The sequence below is a fragment of the Martes martes genome, assembly GCF_963455335.1.
Source record: "Martes martes genome assembly, chromosome: Y".
NCBI classification, from domain to species: Eukaryota; Metazoa; Chordata; class Mammalia; order Carnivora; family Mustelidae; genus Martes; species Martes martes.
The window spans coordinates 19,540,147-19,561,763 of record NC_137907.1 but is presented as its reverse complement, the minus strand read 5'-3'; the positions used below and the strand labels follow the sequence as shown (position 1 = coordinate 19,561,763).

The window sequence follows — 21,617 nt, the reverse complement described above, 5'->3', positions numbered from 1 at the left end:
AGTATCTGCCCCATTTTTGCCATCCCAACAGCGGTACCACGTTCCAGTTACTCTCCATCCTAGCCAACATTTGCTTTTAGTTTTTTACTATACATGTCCACATAGATTTAAATGATGCCTCACTATGGTTTTTATTTAAATTTCCTGATTAGTGACAGTAAGCATTGTTTCAATTACAGGCTGGCCATCTATATGTCTTCCACGGAAAAATTTCTATGCAAACACTTAACCCATTTTAAAACCCAGTTACTAGATTTCTTCTGCTGTTGAGTTATAGTTACTCTTCATATATTTGCAAGATTAATCCCTTATTGTATTAAATGGCTTGCAAATATTTTCTCCCATTCTTTTACCTATCTTATCACTCTGTGGATTGTTTCTTTTGCTGTGTAAAGGGTTTTTTAAAAAAGATTTTTATTTAAGAGAAAAAGAACGCACATGCACGCACAAGCAGGGGGATGGCAGAGGGAAAAGAATCTCAAACACAAGCAGGGGAATATGCGGAGGAAAAGAATCTCAAGCAGACCACCCTCCCCACCCCAAATCCAGAGCACAAAGCCCAAAGCTGGCTCAATATCACAATTTTGAGATCATGACCTGAGCCAAACTCAAGAGTCAGGCACTTAAGTGACTGAGCCACCCTGGCAGCCTTTTAATCTGACGAGGTCCTGGGCACCTGGGTAGCTCAGCTGATTAAGCATTTGCCTTCAGCAGAGGTCATGATCCCCCAGTTCTGGGATTGAGTCCCACACTGGGCTCCCCGCTCACTGGGGAGCCTGCTTCTCCCTCTCCTCCCAACTCCTTGCCCTCTCTCACTATCTCTCTCTCCAAAAAATAAAATCTTAAAAAAAAATAATTTGATGTGGCCTAACAACAGATTTTGTTTTGTTACCTGTGCTTCTGGTGTCATATGCACGATAACACTGCCAAGACCAGTATCATGAAGCTCTTAGAAGAATCTCGTAGAAGTATTCATCTAAGAGTTCTACAGATTTAGTTCTACCTTCTTTTTAAGGGTTTAACCCACTTTGGGTTGACATCTGTGTAAAAGGGTTCAAAACAGGGTTTCAATTTCAGTCTTCTACATACAGATTTTCAATTTCCTAACACCAACTGCTGAATACCCCATTCTCTCTTCATTATGTATTCCTGCCACTTCTGTCAAACATCACAGACCTCCAGGTTTACCCAGGGCTCTCTATTCTGCTCCAATGGTACACTAGAACATATTGTTTTCAGTGCTTTGGATCTGAAATCAAGAAATGTGGTATTCTCAGCTTTCTTCTTTCTCAAGAGATATTTGTGATCTTTTTTTTAAAAGTTCCACTGGAATTAGAAAATCACTCTTCCTACAGCTATAAAAAATTCTATTGGGATTTTCAAAGAAATGGAAGGTAATCTATAAACCAACTTTGAATTCATTAACAAAAACCCAAAGAAATGAATGAAAACCATGCATACAATTTAATAATAGTTTCCAAACAATAAACACAGGATATTTTTCTATTTGCTAGTCTTCTTACATCAATGTTTTTTACTTTCAGTATACAAATCTCTCCTTAAATTTACTTACAAAATATTTTATTACTGAGGGTTCTATTTACATAAGACATTATGGTAAGTGAAATAAACCAGTCAGAGACAAATACTGCAAGATTACATTTATATTAAATACACAAAGTATTCAAATTCATAGACTCAAAAAATGGAATGATGACTGATGGGCTGAAAGAAAGTAGTCACAGGGAATTACTTATCAATGGAAAAGAATGCAGTTTAGAAAATTAAATATGCTCTGGGTATTAGATTTACTGTATGAGAGTGCACAAACAGTCAACAGTAGTGCACTGTACACTTAAAATATAAACAGGGTAGGTCTCATGTTAAGCTTTTTAGCACAATAAACTGCAAATAATACTGCTGAAGTGTTCAAACAACCAGACATAAATGGAAAGAAATACTGTATTCGTAGTTTGAAATTTGTAATATTAAAATGACAACACTACATAAAGCAGTTAACAGATTCACTGCAATCCCTAACAAAAGATCACGGCACGGTTTCTTTTTTAAATACCTCCTAAAACCATATGGAATTTCAAAGGACCTCAGAGTCAAACTATCTCGGAAAAACAAACAAAAATTGGAAGACTTACACATCCTGAATTAAAAACTTAAGTTTCTTTCATAAATTCCTGTATTTTATCTTTTGCTTTCATTATAACAAAACGATAATAATCAAAACAGTATGATATCAGAGTAACAATGCACCCACACAGACAAATGGAACAGACTTTAGACTCTAGAAATAAACTCACAATATCAGGTAAACTGATTGTCTACGGGGGTGCCAAGAGCATTCAACGGAGAAAGGACAGTTTTTCCAGTAAGTTGTGAACTCAATATCCACAGGGAAATTAGTAAGTTGCAACCTTCTCTACACCTTGGAAAAATAAACTAAAAATGAGGCACCTGGGTGGCTCAGTTGGTTAAGTGTCTGACTCTTGACTTTGGCTCAGTTCATGATCCCTCCCTCTACACCTCCCCTGCTTATGCTTGCTTTTGCTCCCTCTGGAAAAAAAAGGAAGGAAAGAAAACAACAATAAACTAAAAATGAATTCAAGTCCTATATGTAAGAGATAGAACTGTAAACTCTTAGAAGAAAACAGAATGGAAAGTCTTTATGACTTTGGATTTTACATTTATATTTTATATATGACAAAACTATAGACAACATTGATAAACTGGACTTCATTAAAATATATTAAAACTTTTGTACATGAAAAGGTACTATGAGGATGGTGCAAATCCCAAAAGGGATCAAAAATACACAGAAGGGGAGAAAATATTTGCAAATAACATATCTCAATGGATCAATGTTCAGGGGATATAAAGAATTCCTAACAACTCAACAACAACAACAACAAAAATCAACCCAATCACAAATGATCACAGGACTTGAATAAATACTTCTCCATGCACATGCCCAATAAGCACATGAAATAACCATCAAAACCAGTAGTTAACAGGGAAATGAAAATCAGTATTATAATAAAATATAATTCCAAAACCATTATACAGGTAAAAATATAAAAAATAACCAGGCAAGATGTAGAGAAATATGAACACTGTGTAATGCTGTATGCTGTGTGCATAGAAATGTAAAATGTTTTGGTCACTGTGGCTTCTCAAAAAAACTAAACATAAACTTATCATATGACCCAGCAATTCCAGCAGGTATATACCTAGAAGCCCTGAAAACAGTGTTTCAGATGTTTGTACTCCAATTTTTATAGCAGCATTACTTACAATTGCCTCAAGGTAAAATTAACCTGCTTTCACCCACAAGGGGAAACAAAATATATTATTATTCAGTCACAAATACTAATGAAGCTCTGAAATATGCTAGACATGGATAACCTTAAAGGTGATGTAGGTGAAACAAGCAAGACACAAGAAAACATATACAGCATGACTCTATTTGTAGCAGGCATCTAGAATACACAAATTCAAAGATATAAGGTAGAATGGGGGTTTACCAGAGATTAGGTAAAGGAAAGAACTAGAAAGGAATACATAGTTGGCTCTATTAATGCAGGAAAAAGTTTTAAAATTCAACACCTGACAAAATTTAAAACCATTTGACAAAATTCAGTATCTTTCCATGAGAAAAACGTTGTCTCAGTCTATTATGTATATTTCTCATGGAATTAGGTATAGAGGGGATGAGTGGCATTTACGAAGGGACAAAATGCTTTTCACAGCTTCATTCATAATTGCAACAATTTTATACCCTTCATGGGGTCAATGTATTAAACTGTAGTCCATCCAGACAATAAAATATTATTCAGAGATAAACAGAACTGAGCTATCAAGCCATGAAGAAATAAAGGAAACTTAAATGCACATTAAATGAAAAAAGCCAATCTGAAAAGGGTAAATATACTATGCTTCCAAATCTGACATTCTGGAAAAGGCAAAAACTATAAAATACTCTAGTTATGGATTAAAAAGAAAGGTATGTCGACCATCAGTGGCCTAGTAATATTAAGATGTTTAAAGGCATTTCAGTATTACACAAAAACACAGGAAACTATTCTAAAATAATGTCTTATTATAAACATCCACAAACAAAGTTAACAAGTCAGGAAACAACAGACGTTGGCAAGGATGTGGAGAAACAGGACCTCTCTTACATTGCTGGAGGGAGCAAAGCTGGCACAACTATTCTGGAACAAAATGGAAGCGCCTCAGAACATTGAACATAGAGCTACTCTACAACCCAGCAACTGCACTAGTAGGTACTTAACCTAAAGATACAAATCTTTATAAAAAAGATACAAAAAGATATTTTACAAAAAAGGTTTTTTGTAAAGATTTGTATCTTTAGGGTAAATACCTACTGGTGGTGATCTGAAGGGGCACATGCACCCCAATGTTTATAGCAGCAATGTCCACAATAGCCAAACAATGGAAAGAGCCCATTTGCCCATAGACAGAAGAATGGATAAAGATGTGGCATACATATACCAGTATTACTCAACCACCCAGAACAAAGAAAACAAAACAAAAACCACAAAATCTTACCATTTGCAACATCCTGTATGGAACTAGAAGGTATTATGCTAAGGGAAATAACTCAATCAGAGAAAGACAATTATCATTATGATTTCACTAATATGTGGAATTTAAGAAACAAAACAGAATTAGCATAAGGGAAAGGAGAGAAAAATAAAACAAGACAAAATCAGAGAGGGAGACAAACCATAAGAAACACTGAATCATAGGAAACAAACTGAGTGTTGCTGGAGGGAGTTTGGGGGCTGGGATAAATAGGTGACGGACACTTAGGAGATCATGTGATGTAATGAGCACTCATGTCACACAGGACTGATGAATCACCAAACTATACCTCTGAAACTAGTAATACTCTCTATATAAATTAATTGATTTTAAATAAAAAATAAACATCCACAAACATTTTGAAAAATAAATTAGACATTAATATCAAATGGTAGAAAACTGAAGTATAGTCATTTCACATCATGCAAATGATTTAAGTTTAGAGACAAACCATATTAAAGGACAGTTTCTAGTATTCAGCAAGCAAAGTGTCTGGAGAATTTATTAAATTACAATGAGTTGAAGGTACTACAAACACTATACACATATTGAAAACAAACCTCAAATACCTTCATAATCTATTTCACTAAGCAATATTGCAAATACATGTAATAAGTATAAATATATAGGATTACATTAAATATATGCAGGAGTATTACACTGAGAAATCAATCAAATGAATTATTTCAGTTAAAGCATGAAATTGCCTTATAAAATTTGTTTCACTCAGAGCATGAAGAGGATTTTGTTGTAAGATTTTGTTCTTGTTTAATTAAAACACTTACCTGGGTTTCATACAAGTGGGCAATATGAAACTGAACTGCAATATGGAATCATGGAAAATAATTAATTACAGGAGAGCTGACATAACATAACAGAAATAAAGAAAATGTAAAATATAAGGAAATGCTAAAACTAAGGATTATAAATTTTATTTAGGAGTGTGTCTTTTGTGTTTACTTAAATAACATGAAAATAAATCTGCTAAAGACCAAAAGCATATAAAGAAAACATTACTGGAAGTCATTATTAAATTAAAATGTAATTTTAATTACTTAATGTTAACTCTAGAAAACTTTAACATATTTGGAGCATTAAAAATCAACCATAAATATTATATGAAGCTCAAATCAACAATAGTAGCTAAATATATCTTTTAAATGTATATATCATAACAAGACATTCACAAACTTTCACCTTACAAAATAAAGTTACTATTTAATAGACATGTTTTCTAAATATATAAAAGCTGTGCCTTTATAGTAAATCCTAAAAAAGTACTTCCTTATAAGTAATAAATCAGTGTAATACAAATAATGGGAAATGAGTACTTTTCAGGTTTTTAGCATTAGGCAGTTTTAATTTAAAAAAGAAAAAAAAGTCAAACCACCTAAAAAGCAAGATTATGAAGTAAACACATGTGAAAAATCAAATAAAGTAGAACATTTTTGCTTCCCTTTTTTGGGAGCTCTTCCTATTGCCCAATTCCCGATCACTGGAGGATTACTGATTCAGCGAAGACCGTAATAGTCGATAAAGTAAGATCACAAAAATTTTAACTAAAATTTAGCTTTGTGCATTTTATGGTGTTTGTTAATGAAAAAAACATTATTTTCTTCTTGCTTTGTTAGTTACATTCTAAGTAGGAGAACCTGTCAAAATTACATAGAGAATATTTATGTATATGAATTTGTTTTTTTTTTTTTAAGAACAGTCTCACAGTGGTGATGAAATCTACTGGAAGAAAAGTACCAAGATGTGTCTTTCTCCCCTTTTCTTCTCCTTCCTCAAACTTTCTCTCTCACTGAACACTGAACAAAGATAAAATTCATTCTAGGAAGCATGAAAAAATTCAAATTCTTAAGATTAGCTTTTACAGATTCTGATTCAGGGGTGCCTCAGTGGCCCAGGTGCTACTGTTCTTGGTAAAGGTTCAGGTCAGGTCATGATCCTGGGATCAAGCTCCATGCTCAGCAGGGTATCTGCCTGAGGACTCTCTCCATCTGTTCCCCCACCCACTGCTCATTCTCTCTCCTTCTAAAATAAATGAATAAATCTTAAAAGAAAAAAAAAAAAAAAAAAAAGATCCTGGTTCAGTTAGCCTGGTTATAAAGGCCTGGAAAGCTCTCAGTTAGGAAGTTCCCCATCCTACTAGTAACTTCTCTATATCCAGGTTAGAAAACACTGCATTAGGTATCCATAAATTCCTTTCCATAAAAAAGAAATTTTCCTCAAAACTCTGTATTTAACTTTAAAATCAAACAACTTTTTGGTACAAAAAGGGGTTACACATTGCATGTTAATCCCCTTCCATGAAGAATAAAAATGTCTTCCCTAGAGAGGACAAAATACTATCACAAGATAACAAAACAAAAAGAAACCAACTAACAGCTATTACTAACAACTAACAGAGAGTCTATTTGTAGGTTATTTTCATTTTGCAGGTTATTTTATTCTGTAATTAAAGAGATATTTTATTTTATAGGCTCATTTTACAGACTAAGAAATTTTATGGGTGAAGATACTTTATCTAAAGACTAAAATCTTTATTTTACATGTTCCAATTTTCTTTCTTTCTTGATGCCCTTTCCCAAGATAGCTCTCCTTACCATGCCAAGTCCAGTTACTACTAATCTCATCTTACATCATTATTGGAAGGAAACTGGATTATAGGTAAAAAGAAATAAGGTAAAAAGACATGGAAAATCACTATCTCAATTTCCCAAACTTCACATGCATCTAATAAATGGTAAAGAAAGCAAAAATCAACTAACTTGCACCCAAATACCATCTGAACTTCCTCGAGATTTTAGTCTCAGATTCCATGTCTCTGGCTCACAACTGTGTAAGATACAGTGTTATCTTTTATAAGGTATTTCATTCTTAAATGTTCTTTGACAGAATAGCATAAAAATACAATTACAAAAAATGCTCAACCTAGCACTTTTCAATTATACACACTGAAATTTGGACAATGGTGCCAACAATGGTCTTGAAATTTAAACTTTAATTTTTGTTAATTACTATAGTAGAATATTATTCCAAAAAAAGTCATATATGAGATTTTTCTATCACCTAATTATTTTCAAAAATACTAATGGTACACATTCATTTGCTATTACTAAAGAAAAAAAATACACTTATTTAAAGAAACTATACATTTATAATTTACTAACAAAATGAAATAAATTTTCCGTTCAGTTTTTAACTTTACTTTGAATTCTTATGATCTTCCCAATTTTACAAGCACAGTAAGAATTTCAAAAAAGTCATGCTCTGAGGAATATTCAAATCCTCAACAATATTAACTGAAGGAAAAGAAGTCATTTTTCCATTAAAGTAGTTAGTTGAACAACCACTACTAGTGATACCACTCAATTAGAAACTAGACATTTCTATTCTTAAAGAAGTAATCGTGTTGATTATCTTTAAGCACCACCACCTACCCAAATCAACCACGTAAAGTCTTTGACTCAGGCTTGTGCTCTTCCACTCTTATTCTCAACAACTCAAAGACAGAAACAAAAATACAGTAGATTTGAAAAGGTATTTATGGTCATGATTTCCAAAGAGACAAAAGACTTATTATACTTAGAAATACTTACTTTCAACACTGGACAAAGTACAGGGATTACAGTCAATCAAAGCTAACTGAAAATGCTGTGAGAGAAAAGCAAAAATATTAACACATTAAGCTCAGAGCTACGTAAAATCAACTTTTATATTTTAGGCTCTGTAAGACCTAACATATAATAATGAAAAGATGTTACACAACTAAAACATAATAGTGAACCAAATAAAATTACTGTCATTCAAAATCTATTATGGAAAGAAAAGTGTTATCAAGTTATTTATTCCCATCAGACAGCTTAAAATGAAAAATGTGAGGGATAAAAAACTTTATTTATCCTGTGTGTAGTACTTCTATTAGATGGAAAACACAAACCTATTTCAGTATTCAAGCAAAAAATTAAGTTACAGAAATATTTAATGACTCATGCTTTATAATTCATTATATAAAAATGGAAAAGTCCAACAGTGTCTTTAAGAACATAAATGATTTTTAAAAAATTATTTCAAAATGAAACTTCAAATACAGAAACTGGAAAATTCTATGAGAATTATCTTAAAGAATAAAATATATTTGCTTTCACTGATTCTTCCATATCACTGTATTTCAAGACAGTTTAAAGCTGTAATCCCACATCTTTATCAAATGACCCATGTTCGGGGCACCTGGATAGCTCAGTCAGTTCAACATCATCCTGGGTTCCTGGGATCAAGTCCATTGTCAGGCCTCCTGCTCAGCAGGGAGTCTGCTCCTCCCTCTCCCCTACCACCTCTGCCTCCTGCTCATGCACTCTCTCATTCTCTCTCAAATAAGTTAAATTTTAAAACAAACAAACCCATGTACAATTTCATCTGTGGATTGATTATACTATCCTTTTAAAAAAACTATATATTGTGTGTAAAATATGAAGAATCATTCATTAAATGTAATACTAACAATATAGTGCACTACTTATTATATCAAATATGTATAACACACAATGTAGATCTGTAACTGTCTAGACACATTTATATCTAGTATATCCTGAATAAACATATTAGATAAAAAACTAATATTACCAATCATTTGCTAATCAGTTAATGCATAACAATATGTAATTTATATTATATGATAATACACATTTGCTAATATTAGTTAATAATATATAAATTATATTATAGGATATCTAATAATACATAATATACTAATTATATACAAGTCATTCATTTATCTATTTGTAGATATTTAAAATACAGATAATGTTAATACATGAAAAAACTAATCGTTACTAAAAACATTAAGTTATAACATCTATTACTTGCCACCATAAACATCACTAACATAAACTGCTGAACAGAAGACAATAAGCACTTGATTTTTTTTTAAAGATCTTATTTATTTATTTGACGGAGAGAAAGAGACAGAAAGAGAGGGAACATAAGCAGGGGGAGTAGGAGAGGGAGAAACAGGCTTCCTGCTGAGCAGGGGGGGAGACCTGGGACTCAATCCCAGGACCCTGGGATCATGACCTGAGCAAAAGACAACACTCAATGACTGAGGCACCCAGGTGCCCCAAGCACTTGAATTTTTAAAGCTAAATGAAAAATAAGGCCTGTTGATCATTCTAGAAAGTATTTCCACAAAGTACATTACATTTTAAAGTTCCCATTTATTCTTTAATGCTAAAATAATGAATTATAATATCATTAAGTAACCAAAGGACAAATTATTAAAATAACTACAAAAATGCTATTCATACCTTACAATGTGTATATTTTAAAAAAAACTGTGAGACATATTGATTATTTCAAGTCTGAAATACCAAGTTGTACAAGTAGTTCAAACAGTATCTTCTCCAAGTTTTAAAAACTACTCTTACATGCAGAATTAATGTGGAATTCATTGGAATACGTACTATGCTTCTTCAAACAGCCTCAGATAATGACCAAAAAAAAGGTTTCTATCTGATACTGTAATCAAAAAATAGTTGCAAATAGCATCCAAGGTAGAAACACTTAAGAGTGGCAACACAAGCTTGTTAGGCTTGTGCAAGATATGCAGGCCAACCTTTCTAACAAACAGTACTCGGAAAACTGGCCATCTACATGGAAAAGAATTAAGTGAACCCTATCTTACACCATACACAAAAATTAACACAAAATGGATTAGGTATGTTAATATAACAAACTACAAAACTGCTAGAAGATATGAAGGGAAATCTTTATAAACGCTAATTCAGGCAGTAACTTCTCAGCTATGACACTAAAGGCATACACACACACGCATACACACACACACACACACACTAAAATATTCCGCAGATTTAAAAAAAGATTACCCATAGAGTGAGAAGAAAACCCATAGACTGAGAGAATCTATTTGCAAATCATAGACCTGATAAGACATTAATATCCAGAGTATATTAAAAAACTCCTATAATTCAACAGGAGAACAAAGAACCCAATTAAAAAATGAGCAAAGAATTTGAGTAAATAGATCTCCAAAGACAAAGCAAATGGTCAATATGCATCAGAAGGCACTTGAAATTAGTCATTACAGAAATGCAAAATAAAATCCCAATGTATTATCAATTCATTTTAAAAAGAGGAAGACTGATATATTTTTTTTTAATGAAAGGAAAGAAAAGGAAGTGCTGACAATGATGTGAAGATTCTGAAACCTTTGTAATGCTGGTGTGAATGTACATTGTACAGGCACTGTAAAAATTCTTATTTTTTCTTTTAATATTTTTATTTAAGGGGGCGCCTGGGTGGCTCAGTGGGTTAAGCCTCTACCTTCAGCTAGGGTCATGGTCTCAGAGTCCTGGGATTGAGTCCCGCATCGGGCTCTCTGCTCAGCAGGGAGCCTGCTTTCTCCTCTCTCTCTGCCTGCTTCTCTGCCTGCTTGTGATCTCTCTCTGTCAAACAAATAAATAAAATCTTTAAAAATAATAGTAATAATAAATAAATAAATAAATATTTTTATTTAACTGAGAGATTGAGAAAACAGGTGGGAGGAAGAGCAGAGGGAGAAGCAGACTCCCTGTGAAGGAAGGAGTCCAATGGAGTACTCACTCCCAGGACCCTGGGATTATTACCTGAATCAAAGGCAGATACTTAAATAGGCCACCCAGGCACTCTTTAAAAAACTTTAGCAAGAATATTAATATAAGTCAATTATACCATATGTTCATCAATTACTCTCCTAGGTATACTTCCAAAGAACTGAAGAAAGGACTCAAACACACACCTGTAAACCAATATTCACAGCAGCATTGTCCACAACCACCAAAGAGGAAAAACCAAAATTTCCATCAATATGTGAATGAATAAAAAGACTGTTACATATACGCAATGTGTATTACTGAGCCAAAAAAAGAAATGGAACACTGGTATAAGAATACATATAAACCCTGAAAATACTATGTTTAGTGAAATAAGCCAGACACAAAAGGACAAGTATTGTGTGATTCCATTTATGTTCAGGGAGACACAATATTACAGGGGTACCAGGGCCTGGGAGACAGAGGAATGAGAACCCACAATTTAATGGGTACAGAATTTTTGTACTATGCTGGAAAACATGGGAAATGAGCAGTGGTGACAGTTACAGAACCTTATGAATACACTTAATGTCACTGAATTGTACACCTAAATGATGCACACATTTCAGTGTCTAAAATAATTAGTATTGGGGCACCTGCGTAGCTCAGTTCATTGGCTGTCTGCCTTCAGCTCAGGTCATAATCCCAGAGTCCCGGGATCAAGTCCCACCCACACTGGGCTCCCAGCTCCATGAGGAGTCTGCTTCTCCCTCTGACCTTCTCCCCTCTCATGCTCTCTCTCACTCTCTCTCTCCCTCTCTCAAATAAATAAATAAAATCTTTAAAAAATAATAAAATAAAATAATTAGTATTATATATGATACAGTATAATAATAATAATAATAATAATAATACTTTAATAATTCAAGATAATACCTGAAAAAAACTAGGCTAACCCATATATAATACATTTCATAAGTTTTAAAGCTTTAAAATGTATTCTGGGGACCCCTGGGTGATACAGTCGATTAAACATCAGACTCTTGGTTTCAGTTCAGGTTATGAACTCAGGGTTCTGAGATAAAGCTCCATGGCAGGCTGCAAGCTCAGCAAAGATCCTGCTAAAGTTTCTTTCTCCCTCTTCTTCTGCACTTCCCAGTGTGAGCTCTCTCTCTCTAAAACTAGTAAATCTTTAAAAGAATTATACATGTTATTTCCTGAAATGGGACAAATTATTAACATGAATATGGCCTTTAAATAGTAAATACTTTAGTCATTAATATACCAATATTAAGGATTATTAAGAACAAATAATGCACAGAACCATGGAGACACTGAGGGTATGAAGTTCCCCAAAAAACCCCATTTTTAGCAATATTCAGTTCTGATCACAATATATTGCACACTGCAGACATGCAACATATAAACACTGGATGAAACTTTGATGAGATGTACGAACTCTTTATACTATTTCTTACATGTATATTTACTATAACCTGAAAATAAAAGGTTAATAATAAACCAAAACTGATATGTGAATTTACTAAAGAAACTTCCAACATTTGTGGCACCTGGGTGGCTCAGTGGGTTAAAGCCTCTGCCTTCAGTTCGGGTTATGATCCCAGGGTCCTGGAATCGAGCCCCGCATGAACCTCCATGGTCTTAGCAGCATTATATACAGCCAAGAGAGGGAAACACCTTAAGTGTCTATCAGGATAGATAAATGAAATAAGAAAATACTGTATTTATCAACATATACATATATACAATGGAACATTAATCCATCATTAAAAATGAAATCCTGCCATTTAACAACATGGATGGACCTAGAGGGTATTATGTTTTGTGAAGTAAGATGAAAATCCTATGTTATCATGTATATGGAGAACACAAAAATTTCCAAAAACCTGAATTTAAAAAACAAAAAGCAGGGCGCCTGGGTGGGTAGATGTTTAAGCGTCTGCTTTCCGCTCAGGTCATGATCCTGGGATCCTGGGATTGAGCCCCACATCTGGCTCCCTGCTTTGTGGAGAGCCTACTTCTCCCTCTTCCTCTCTCTGCTGCTCCCCCTGCTTGTGCTCTCTGTCTCTCTGTCAAATAAATAAATACAACTTTAAAAACAAATAAAGCAATCAGAAAAAGACATTTTCTTTAATAAATGATGTTGGGAAAACTGGACAGTAACATGGAAAAGAATGAAACTAGACCAGTTTCTTAGAGAATACACAAAAACAAATTTGAAATGGATTAAATCCTAAATGCGAGATATGAAACCATAAAAATCCAAGAAGATAGCACAGGCAGTAACCTCCTAGACTACTGGCCATAGCAACATTTTTCTAGATACGTTTCCTGAGGGAAGGAAAAAAAAAGCAAATTAACCTACTGGGTCTTCATCAAAATCAAAACCTTCTGGGGGCACCTGGGTCCATTAAGTATCTGACTCTTGATTTGGCTCTAGTCATGATCTCAGGGTCATGATACAGAGCCCTGCATGGGTCCTGGGCTGAGCTGGGCATAGAGCCTGCTTAAGATTTTCTGTCTCCCTCTCCACTTGCCCCTCTCCCAGTATCTCTCTCTCTCTCTTTCTCTCCCCCCCCCCAAAAAAAAGCTTTCTGAACAGAAAAGGAAACAATCAGGAAAACTAAAAGGCAACACAATATAGTACAGGTGTTGGAGAGGATATGGACAAAAAGGAACCCTCTTGCACTACTGGTAGGAATGCAAACTGCTGCAGCCACTCTGGAAAATAGTACAAAGGGTCCTCAAATAGTAAAAAACAGAGTTCATCCTATGACCCAGCAATCAGACTATTGGGTTAAAATACAAAAAACATTAACTGAAAAGGATACATGCACCTCTATGTTTATTGTAGCTTTAAAAAAAAAAAATAACAGCCAAGTTAAAAAAAGCAAACAAACAAACAGTCCAAGTATCCACTGAGAGACAATGGAAAATGAAGATGTGGTATACCATACAAGGGAATATTTCTCAGCTATTAAAAAGAATGGAACCTTGTCATTTGCAACGACATGGATTGATCCTAAGAGTATAATGCTAAGTGAAGTTAAGTCAGAGAGAGACAAATACCATATGATCCCCCTCATATGCAGAATTTAAGAAACAATCAAAGGAAAAAGGAAGAGAGACCAAACTGAGAAACAGACTTTTAACTCTTGAAAACAAACCGATGGTTACTGGGGGTGTGGGAGGGGGGTGAGAGTGGGTGCTGGAAGGTTGAAACAGGTCATATGGATTAAGGAATGCAGCTGTGATGGGCACCAGGTGTTGTATGGAAGTGCTGAATCAACATACAACTGAAACTAATAGATAACTCTGTATGTTAACTATACTGAAATTAAACAATTTTTAAAATTTAATAAAAATAAATAATTTTTCAAAAAGCTCAAAGATACAGAAAACAAATTGGTGACTGCAAGTGGCAAAGGGTGGGGGATGAGCAAAATGAGTGCTGGTGGCCAGAAGACACAACCTCCAGTCTTGAAGTCTTAAATAAGTCATTCAGTCTTGAGAGGTAACATACAGCACAGCAACTGTAGTGAAAAATTCTGTACTGTATATCTGAAGGTTGCTTAAAAAAAAATAGAACTTAGGGGCGCCTGGGTGACTCAGTCGTTAAGCAGCTGCCTTCAGCTCAGGTCATGATCCCAGGGTTTTCAGATCAAGCCCCACATCAGGCTCCCTGCTCCACAGGAAGCCTGCTTCTCCCTCTCCCACACCCCCTCCTTCTATTCCCTCTCTCATTGTGTCTCTGTCAAATAAATAAGTAAAATCTTTTTAAAAAAATAACTTAAAAAGTTCTCATCACAAGAAAAAAAAATTGTTTTTCCTATGTATGATGATACTTGTTAACCAAACTTACTCTTGTGATCATTTAGCAATATATACAAATATCAAATCACATTGTACATCTGAATTGTGTACATACACTATACATATAATGCTATATATCATGTCTCAATTTTTTGAGCTAATAACTAAAGTGTTGAAGTGAGAAAATTGTGGAAAACTGGTTGGTTTTTTGAGACTATTTTACATAATAAGTAGTCACTGAAAATGAATGACTCAGTCAGTAGAACACATGAGTCCTGATCTTAGGGTCTAGCATTTGAGCCCGAGGGCACAGTTTACTTAAAAATGCAGAAAAAGAAACTTCAAAAAGCAAGTCCACTTATTTCCATTGTACATAGTGTATATTCCTTTTACAGCAATCTCAATGCACAACACATGACCCAAACTTGAGTTGGTGAGAAAGCCTTAGATTTGCTCCATCGCCAGAAGGACACATGGCCTATCATCCATTCTGTTTTGTTTCCTACCAGGAAAGACAGATCTTCTGGTTTAAAATACACACAGCCTTCCCATTCATTAATCAAAGTAGTAAATTTCAATATCCTACCAGCTAATCCAAGAATCCAGCAAAGAGCCATGGAACTTGTTTCTCCTTCATTAAAAAACTGGTATAAATGAGGCACTTGGAAGACTCAGTCAACTGAGCATATGCTTTCAGCTCAGGTCATAATCTCGGGTCCTGGGATTGACTTCTGCACTGGGCTCCTTGCTCAGCAGGGTGTCTGCTTCTCCCTCTCCCTCAACCTCTCTCATTGCTTGTGCTCTCTTTCTCTCTTCCACTCAAATAAAAATAGTATCTTGAAAGAAAGAAAAAAACCTGGTACAATTAAATCCTCTGAATCAAAAACTTCAAAAAGTGACTAAACATATTAAAAGTCTAACTTCTAAAATACATACAGTAACAGTACATCTATTTGTCATGCCTGCCATAATTCTGATCGACACTGCTGTCTGCTTGCTAAATTCACTATATAACATATAAGAAGATTTATTTGTTTTTTCTTTAATCTGTTATATTTGTTTTGAATATGTTATATTGGTCTTCCTGGTTTGGAGAACAAACAAAAGTCCTGAAATTATACCCTTTAAAAAGATGCACATGAGAATAAAAGACTCCATAGGTAACCAAATACTTGTGGAAGACTAACAAGAGTCATACAAAAACTCTCTCATAAAAAAAACAAAGTTAAATACCACCAACAAAAAAGGTCAACACTATACTACTAAAGGGAATGTGACAGAAACTATATACATTCTGCCTTCTTTTCCAATATCTAATTCTCAATGTAGTTCCATGCCAATCCTCAAATGAATTCACTACACCTCTGAAGAGTGATCTTTCTGAAACAAAATATCTAGTCACATTTTTCTCAAGCTTGACATTTTTATATGACTACTGCATTACTCCCAAATAAAAATGAGTTATCTTTTCAAAAATTATTTCTATTAACATAGACTGTATTATTTGCCCCAGGGATACAGGTCTGTGAATCATCAGTCTTACACATTTCACAGGACTCACCACAGCACATACCCTCCCCCAATGTCCATAACCCAACCACCTTAGCCCTATCCCCCCACCCCCCAGGAACACTCAGTTTGTTTCCTGAGATTGAGAGTCTCTTATGGTTTGTCACCCTCCCAATCCCATCTTGTTAAAAAGGAATTATCTTTATCAAAATGTTCACACTGAAGTCCCATCCATATTTTCTAGCCATAAAGTAAACCTCAATCATTCGGCTGTATATCACCCCTTAACAATTCAAAGTTCCTGGCATACCAGGTAGCTCATTGGTTAAGTGTACAACTCTTGGTTTTGGCTCAGGTCACGATCTCAGAAGCCCCACAGGGGGCTCTGATGTCAGAGCACTGTTCCAGCTTGGATATTTCCCCCCCCCGCCCCCCCTACCCTGTCCACCACCTCCCCCAGCAGGGTGCTGTGGAAAGTTTCTGATTTTCCTCTACCAAAGGTACCTGAACAATACATGCTTTTCTCTACTTTCTCATTCCCTTCTTGTCTGGCTATTGAACATCAGTAAATATTTTTTAGAAGTTAAAAATTAAACAATTATTTTGGGGAAAATTATTGACTAAGTTAATAGAAACAGATACTATTTTCATTAATAATGTCCATGCAGGCTTCTACTAAAATAGCACTTTATATTGTTAAGCCTAGAAAACCAAACACTGCCAAAACATAACTGAAAGTCTGTATTAAAGGTATTTATTTCAAAACGCAAAAGAAGTTGTTTCAAGTACCTCACTCCAATTATACCGTAACTTGTAGTATGGTGTGAACCAAACTAATGCCATCTAGAACAAATCTGCTGTGATGAGCATTCTGTGATATAAAGCCTTCTTGACTATAACAGACACCAAACCACATTCTTTCCTTTGTTTAACCACACTCTTAGGTATACCTTCTGTCATAATGTTCTTGATCTGTCGTAATTATAGGACCGTGACACACATTTATTCTGAAATTTATTCTATCACACAATATTCTTCCTCAGGCATTTTTCCCAGCTTCTAAGGCTATAAAAGCAGGTCTTATGGGAGGTGGAGTTGCAGAGGTCTACTCACTTTGAGACTGACCAAGATAAACTTCTGTCCCTAAGTCCCCTTAATATACCGTTTTTCATCAAGCTAGACCTTGTTGCGGTTTTTCTTAGGTCTTAGCTCCTTTGGCCTTTGAAAATAATTTTGCATATACCTTCCTCTCACACAACAAGCATTCAGGAAATAACTAGGAGAAAAGCAAATAAAGATAGCAGTGCTTTGTTTTTCATTGCAATCTGATGAATACATACATTGCTTAAAAGTCACCATTTTTTTAAAAAGATTTTATTTATTTACTTGACAGACAGAGATCACAAGTAGGCAGAGAGGCAGGCAGATAGAGAGGAGAGAGCAGGCTCTCCACGGAGCAGAGAGCCTGACACGGGGCTCGATCCCAGGGCACTGGGATCATGACCTGAGCCGAAGGCAGAGGCTTTAACCCACTGAGCCACCCAGGCGCCCCAAAAGCCACCATTTTTAATACATGTGAAATTTACAACGAAATTTTCAGTCTTTTGAAAAATACTCCTAAATTATATGAATCTTAATGAATTAGAGATTATTACAATATGCTAATAATTTGAATTTTGTATAAAACTCTTGTGTGTATGCTCTGAAAATACAGTAACAAAAACAAAGTAATCTGGAATACCTAACTAAATTAAGGAGTTTATTCAGACTATAAACTCCGTAACTACCTTCTTCATCAAGAAAGCCTTACTACAAAAATAAATTTTTTTAAAGATTTTATTTATTTGACAGAGAGAGAGATCACAAGGAGGCAGAGAGGCAGGCAGATAGAGAGAGAGGTGGAAGAAGGCTCCCCACAGAACAGAAAGGTAGATGTGGGGCTTGATCTCAGGATCCTGAAATCATGACCCGAGCCAAAGGCAGAGGCTTAACCCACAGAGCCACCCAGGCGCCCCAAAAATAATAATTTAGTAATAAGAACAACAACGAACTGCTAAATAAACAATCTGCCTACTGATGCAGTAGAAACTGTGAACTACATAAAAGCTAATGGATTAAATTCCAGATTATGATTTAATATAAAACACTACAAATGAAAAAAGAAACACTACAAATGAGATTATGAAATACAATCATATTAATATATATGAGAAATATACTGATGACAATATTTCACCTATAAAATGATCTGTGTTAACTGCAATATAAACAATTTCAACTGAATTTCAACTGTGAAGCAGATCACCAGAGTAGCTTTTACTCTGATTTAAGAAGAATTTTTTAATGATCTTTTCCCTTCTTGCAAAGAGGCAATACAACACATTTTTCAGTGCAAATTCTAAATTCAGAAGCTCATGAAACTGCTAGGGCCAATTTAATGTTAAAACCTGTTTAACTATTGGGGCCTGCTTAGGCAGAGCAACTCCATATTGCCTAGGTAGCCATACTGTTGTTTACATTCACGGACTTCATTCTGGGAATAAACGCCCCAGCAGTTCCTGGTGTCGGTTCTGGGTATCGATTCTGGGAGTAAACACCTTAACAATAGAAGCTGCGTACCTTGAGGTCTGTGGTTATACCCTATCAAACCAGCCTGTGAGATTGGGATGGGGTCTTCGGAGGCGGCCCTGGACAGTCAGTCTGACTTCTAATGGTTGGCACAGAATAAAGTTTTGCATAACTTTCACTTTGTTTCAGTCTCATTCCTTTGATAATGGACCCCAACAGAAACAACTTCTATTCCTGTTATATACATCTTCCAAAATTTAACAACCATGATATAGACGATGAGAATATTTCACATCTGTAAAACACCCTCAACAAATCATCAATTTTGTGGAGAGCCTGCTTTTCCCTCTGTTCCACGTTCATGATCTCTTGTTGTGTTCCTATTTCTGTCTCTCAAATAAATAAAGTCTTGAAAAAAAATCTTCAGGGGTGCCTGGGTGTCTCAATTGGTTAAGCCTTTGCCTTCAGCTCAGGTCATGATCCTGGAATCCCGGGGTTGAGCCTCACATTAGGTTGTCTACTCAGTGGGGAGTAGACATTCCCTCTGCTTGGGCTCTCTCTCACTCTATTTATCTCTCAAATAAAATCTTTTTAAAAATTTCATTAACTTAAATTATATTTCCATTAAAAAATACACATGCATAGGAAATTTATAGACCATGAATTCATTTCTTCACTGAAAGGTAACTTAATTATAGCTTCATAGGATAAGCTGTTGCAAAATGTTACTAAAATGGCATCTGAAAAAAACTATTTTTTCCCCCAATTCAAGAAGATGAATGCTTTAAATATCTCCATTCCTGGGACACCTGGTTGGTTCAGTTGGTTAAGCAACTGCCTTTGGCTCAGGTCATGATGATGGAGTCCGGGCATCAAATTTCACATTGGGCTCCCTGTTCAGTGGGGAATCTGCTTCTCCCTCTGCCCCTCCCCACTCTCATGCTCCCTCTCTCTCTCTCAAATATATAAATAAAATCTTTAATAAATAAATATCTTCACTTCCATTCCACCATCATTACACTAGTTTTCTCCTTACATATGAACATATGAGAAAGAATATACTTCTTCCATGCCTGGTAAATATCCTACATCAAAGATGGAAAAGCCAAAAGAAAAGACAGAAAGAAAAGATGGATCCTTGATTTCATATCTGAACAAGTGAATCCATTAATGCTTAAGTCTAGACATGAACTAGTCATGACATGAACTAGTGTTTACCATTATGACATAAACTAGTGTTTACCATTATTTCAACAAAGTGGAGCTGGGACTTAAGTTTCTACACTAATATATTACACCATGAAACACCACAGTGTTATTAGAGAAGTTTCATACCTGGCTAGACTGGGCTAAATTATAAATTACTACAGCCCAACTTAGGAAAATTAACGACCTCCTCAAGGGAGATTTTCATTCTGACTCGTATCATCATTCATTTAAAAATGCTAAGTAATTATATCATAATATACATAAATTTCTCTTCCTGAATTCAACTTACTGATGGCTAAAATGGTCCCACAACAGACAAGCCATATTCCTATTAAAAGAGAAAAGTTAAAAAGCAAATGGCCAGGATGAAATAAAAATGAAATAACATATAAAGACTAATGGTCAAAAACATCCCAATATTCTATTTTTCACACAGATGAGATTAGCATCAGAAAGCTGTCAGAAGTCTGAACAAAGGAAAGAGGTATACAGAAAAAGGTGCATGTATCTAAGACATTTTTATTAAAATCAACATCATGTGAAGGTTTGGGACTCCCTACCTAAGGCTAAGGAAATAAAGGCACACAGGACATTTTTTCTTATGCATCAGTTGTTAAAACTACTTTCACTAGCTGGTGAACATTATCTAATGCTGCTCTGTGTAAATAAGGGATATTGTAAGTATTGCCAAATCACTAAATCATGGCTCAGCTTTAACTTAAAACGGATCTTAGCAGTACTAACTACTGTATTATTATTATTCAGTTTAACTTCTCTTCACTAACTTTACATACACATTCCATATTTAAGAGAAAAAGTGGTTTCCTGGGTTTTCTTCTAGTCTCCCAATATTATTTCCAGAACACCTCTGAGACAATTCTCCAAAAAACAAACAAAAAAACCTCTAACTGTGATAGAATAACATGTTGCCAAAAAATAACATCATAATTAATTTTGTGCTATAAGACATTATTTGCATCTTTGATATATTAATAATTACACTGTGAATGTCAAGAAGGGGTTAAAATCTTCAAATTGTCACAGCCATACTTACATTTTAATTCCACTAAATTCCCATAATATACAGTCTGATAAATACCTCTCTAAACATGAAAGTGATATATGTGATTCCACTCTCTATATCTGCTGCATTTTAACCTTGGACTTACTCCTTAGCAATACTTCTTTCTGGCTACTATGTAATCTAAATTCTTTAGTTTACCAGCAATGGCTCTTATGTTCTTGACTGAATATTTGTGCTCTCAGTATCATTCTTTTTTAAAA

At 34.8% G+C, this 21,617-nt stretch overlaps 1 protein-coding gene across 1 annotated transcript in view; it reads right to left on the bottom strand.

Moving 5' to 3' along the window:
* Positions 1-21,617, bottom strand: part of LOC308337756 (lysine-specific demethylase 6A-like) — a 202,466-nt gene that overhangs the window by 79,530 nt on the left and 101,319 nt on the right. Inside the window, exons 7-8 of the mRNA XM_080795939.1 lie at positions 8,226-8,280; positions 5,406-5,440 (exon numbers count right to left, since the gene is read on the bottom strand). Of these exons, the coding sequence (XP_080652065.1) occupies positions 5,406-5,440; positions 8,226-8,280 (90 nt within the window). The remainder of the gene's footprint in view (positions 1-5,405; positions 5,441-8,225; positions 8,281-21,617) is intronic.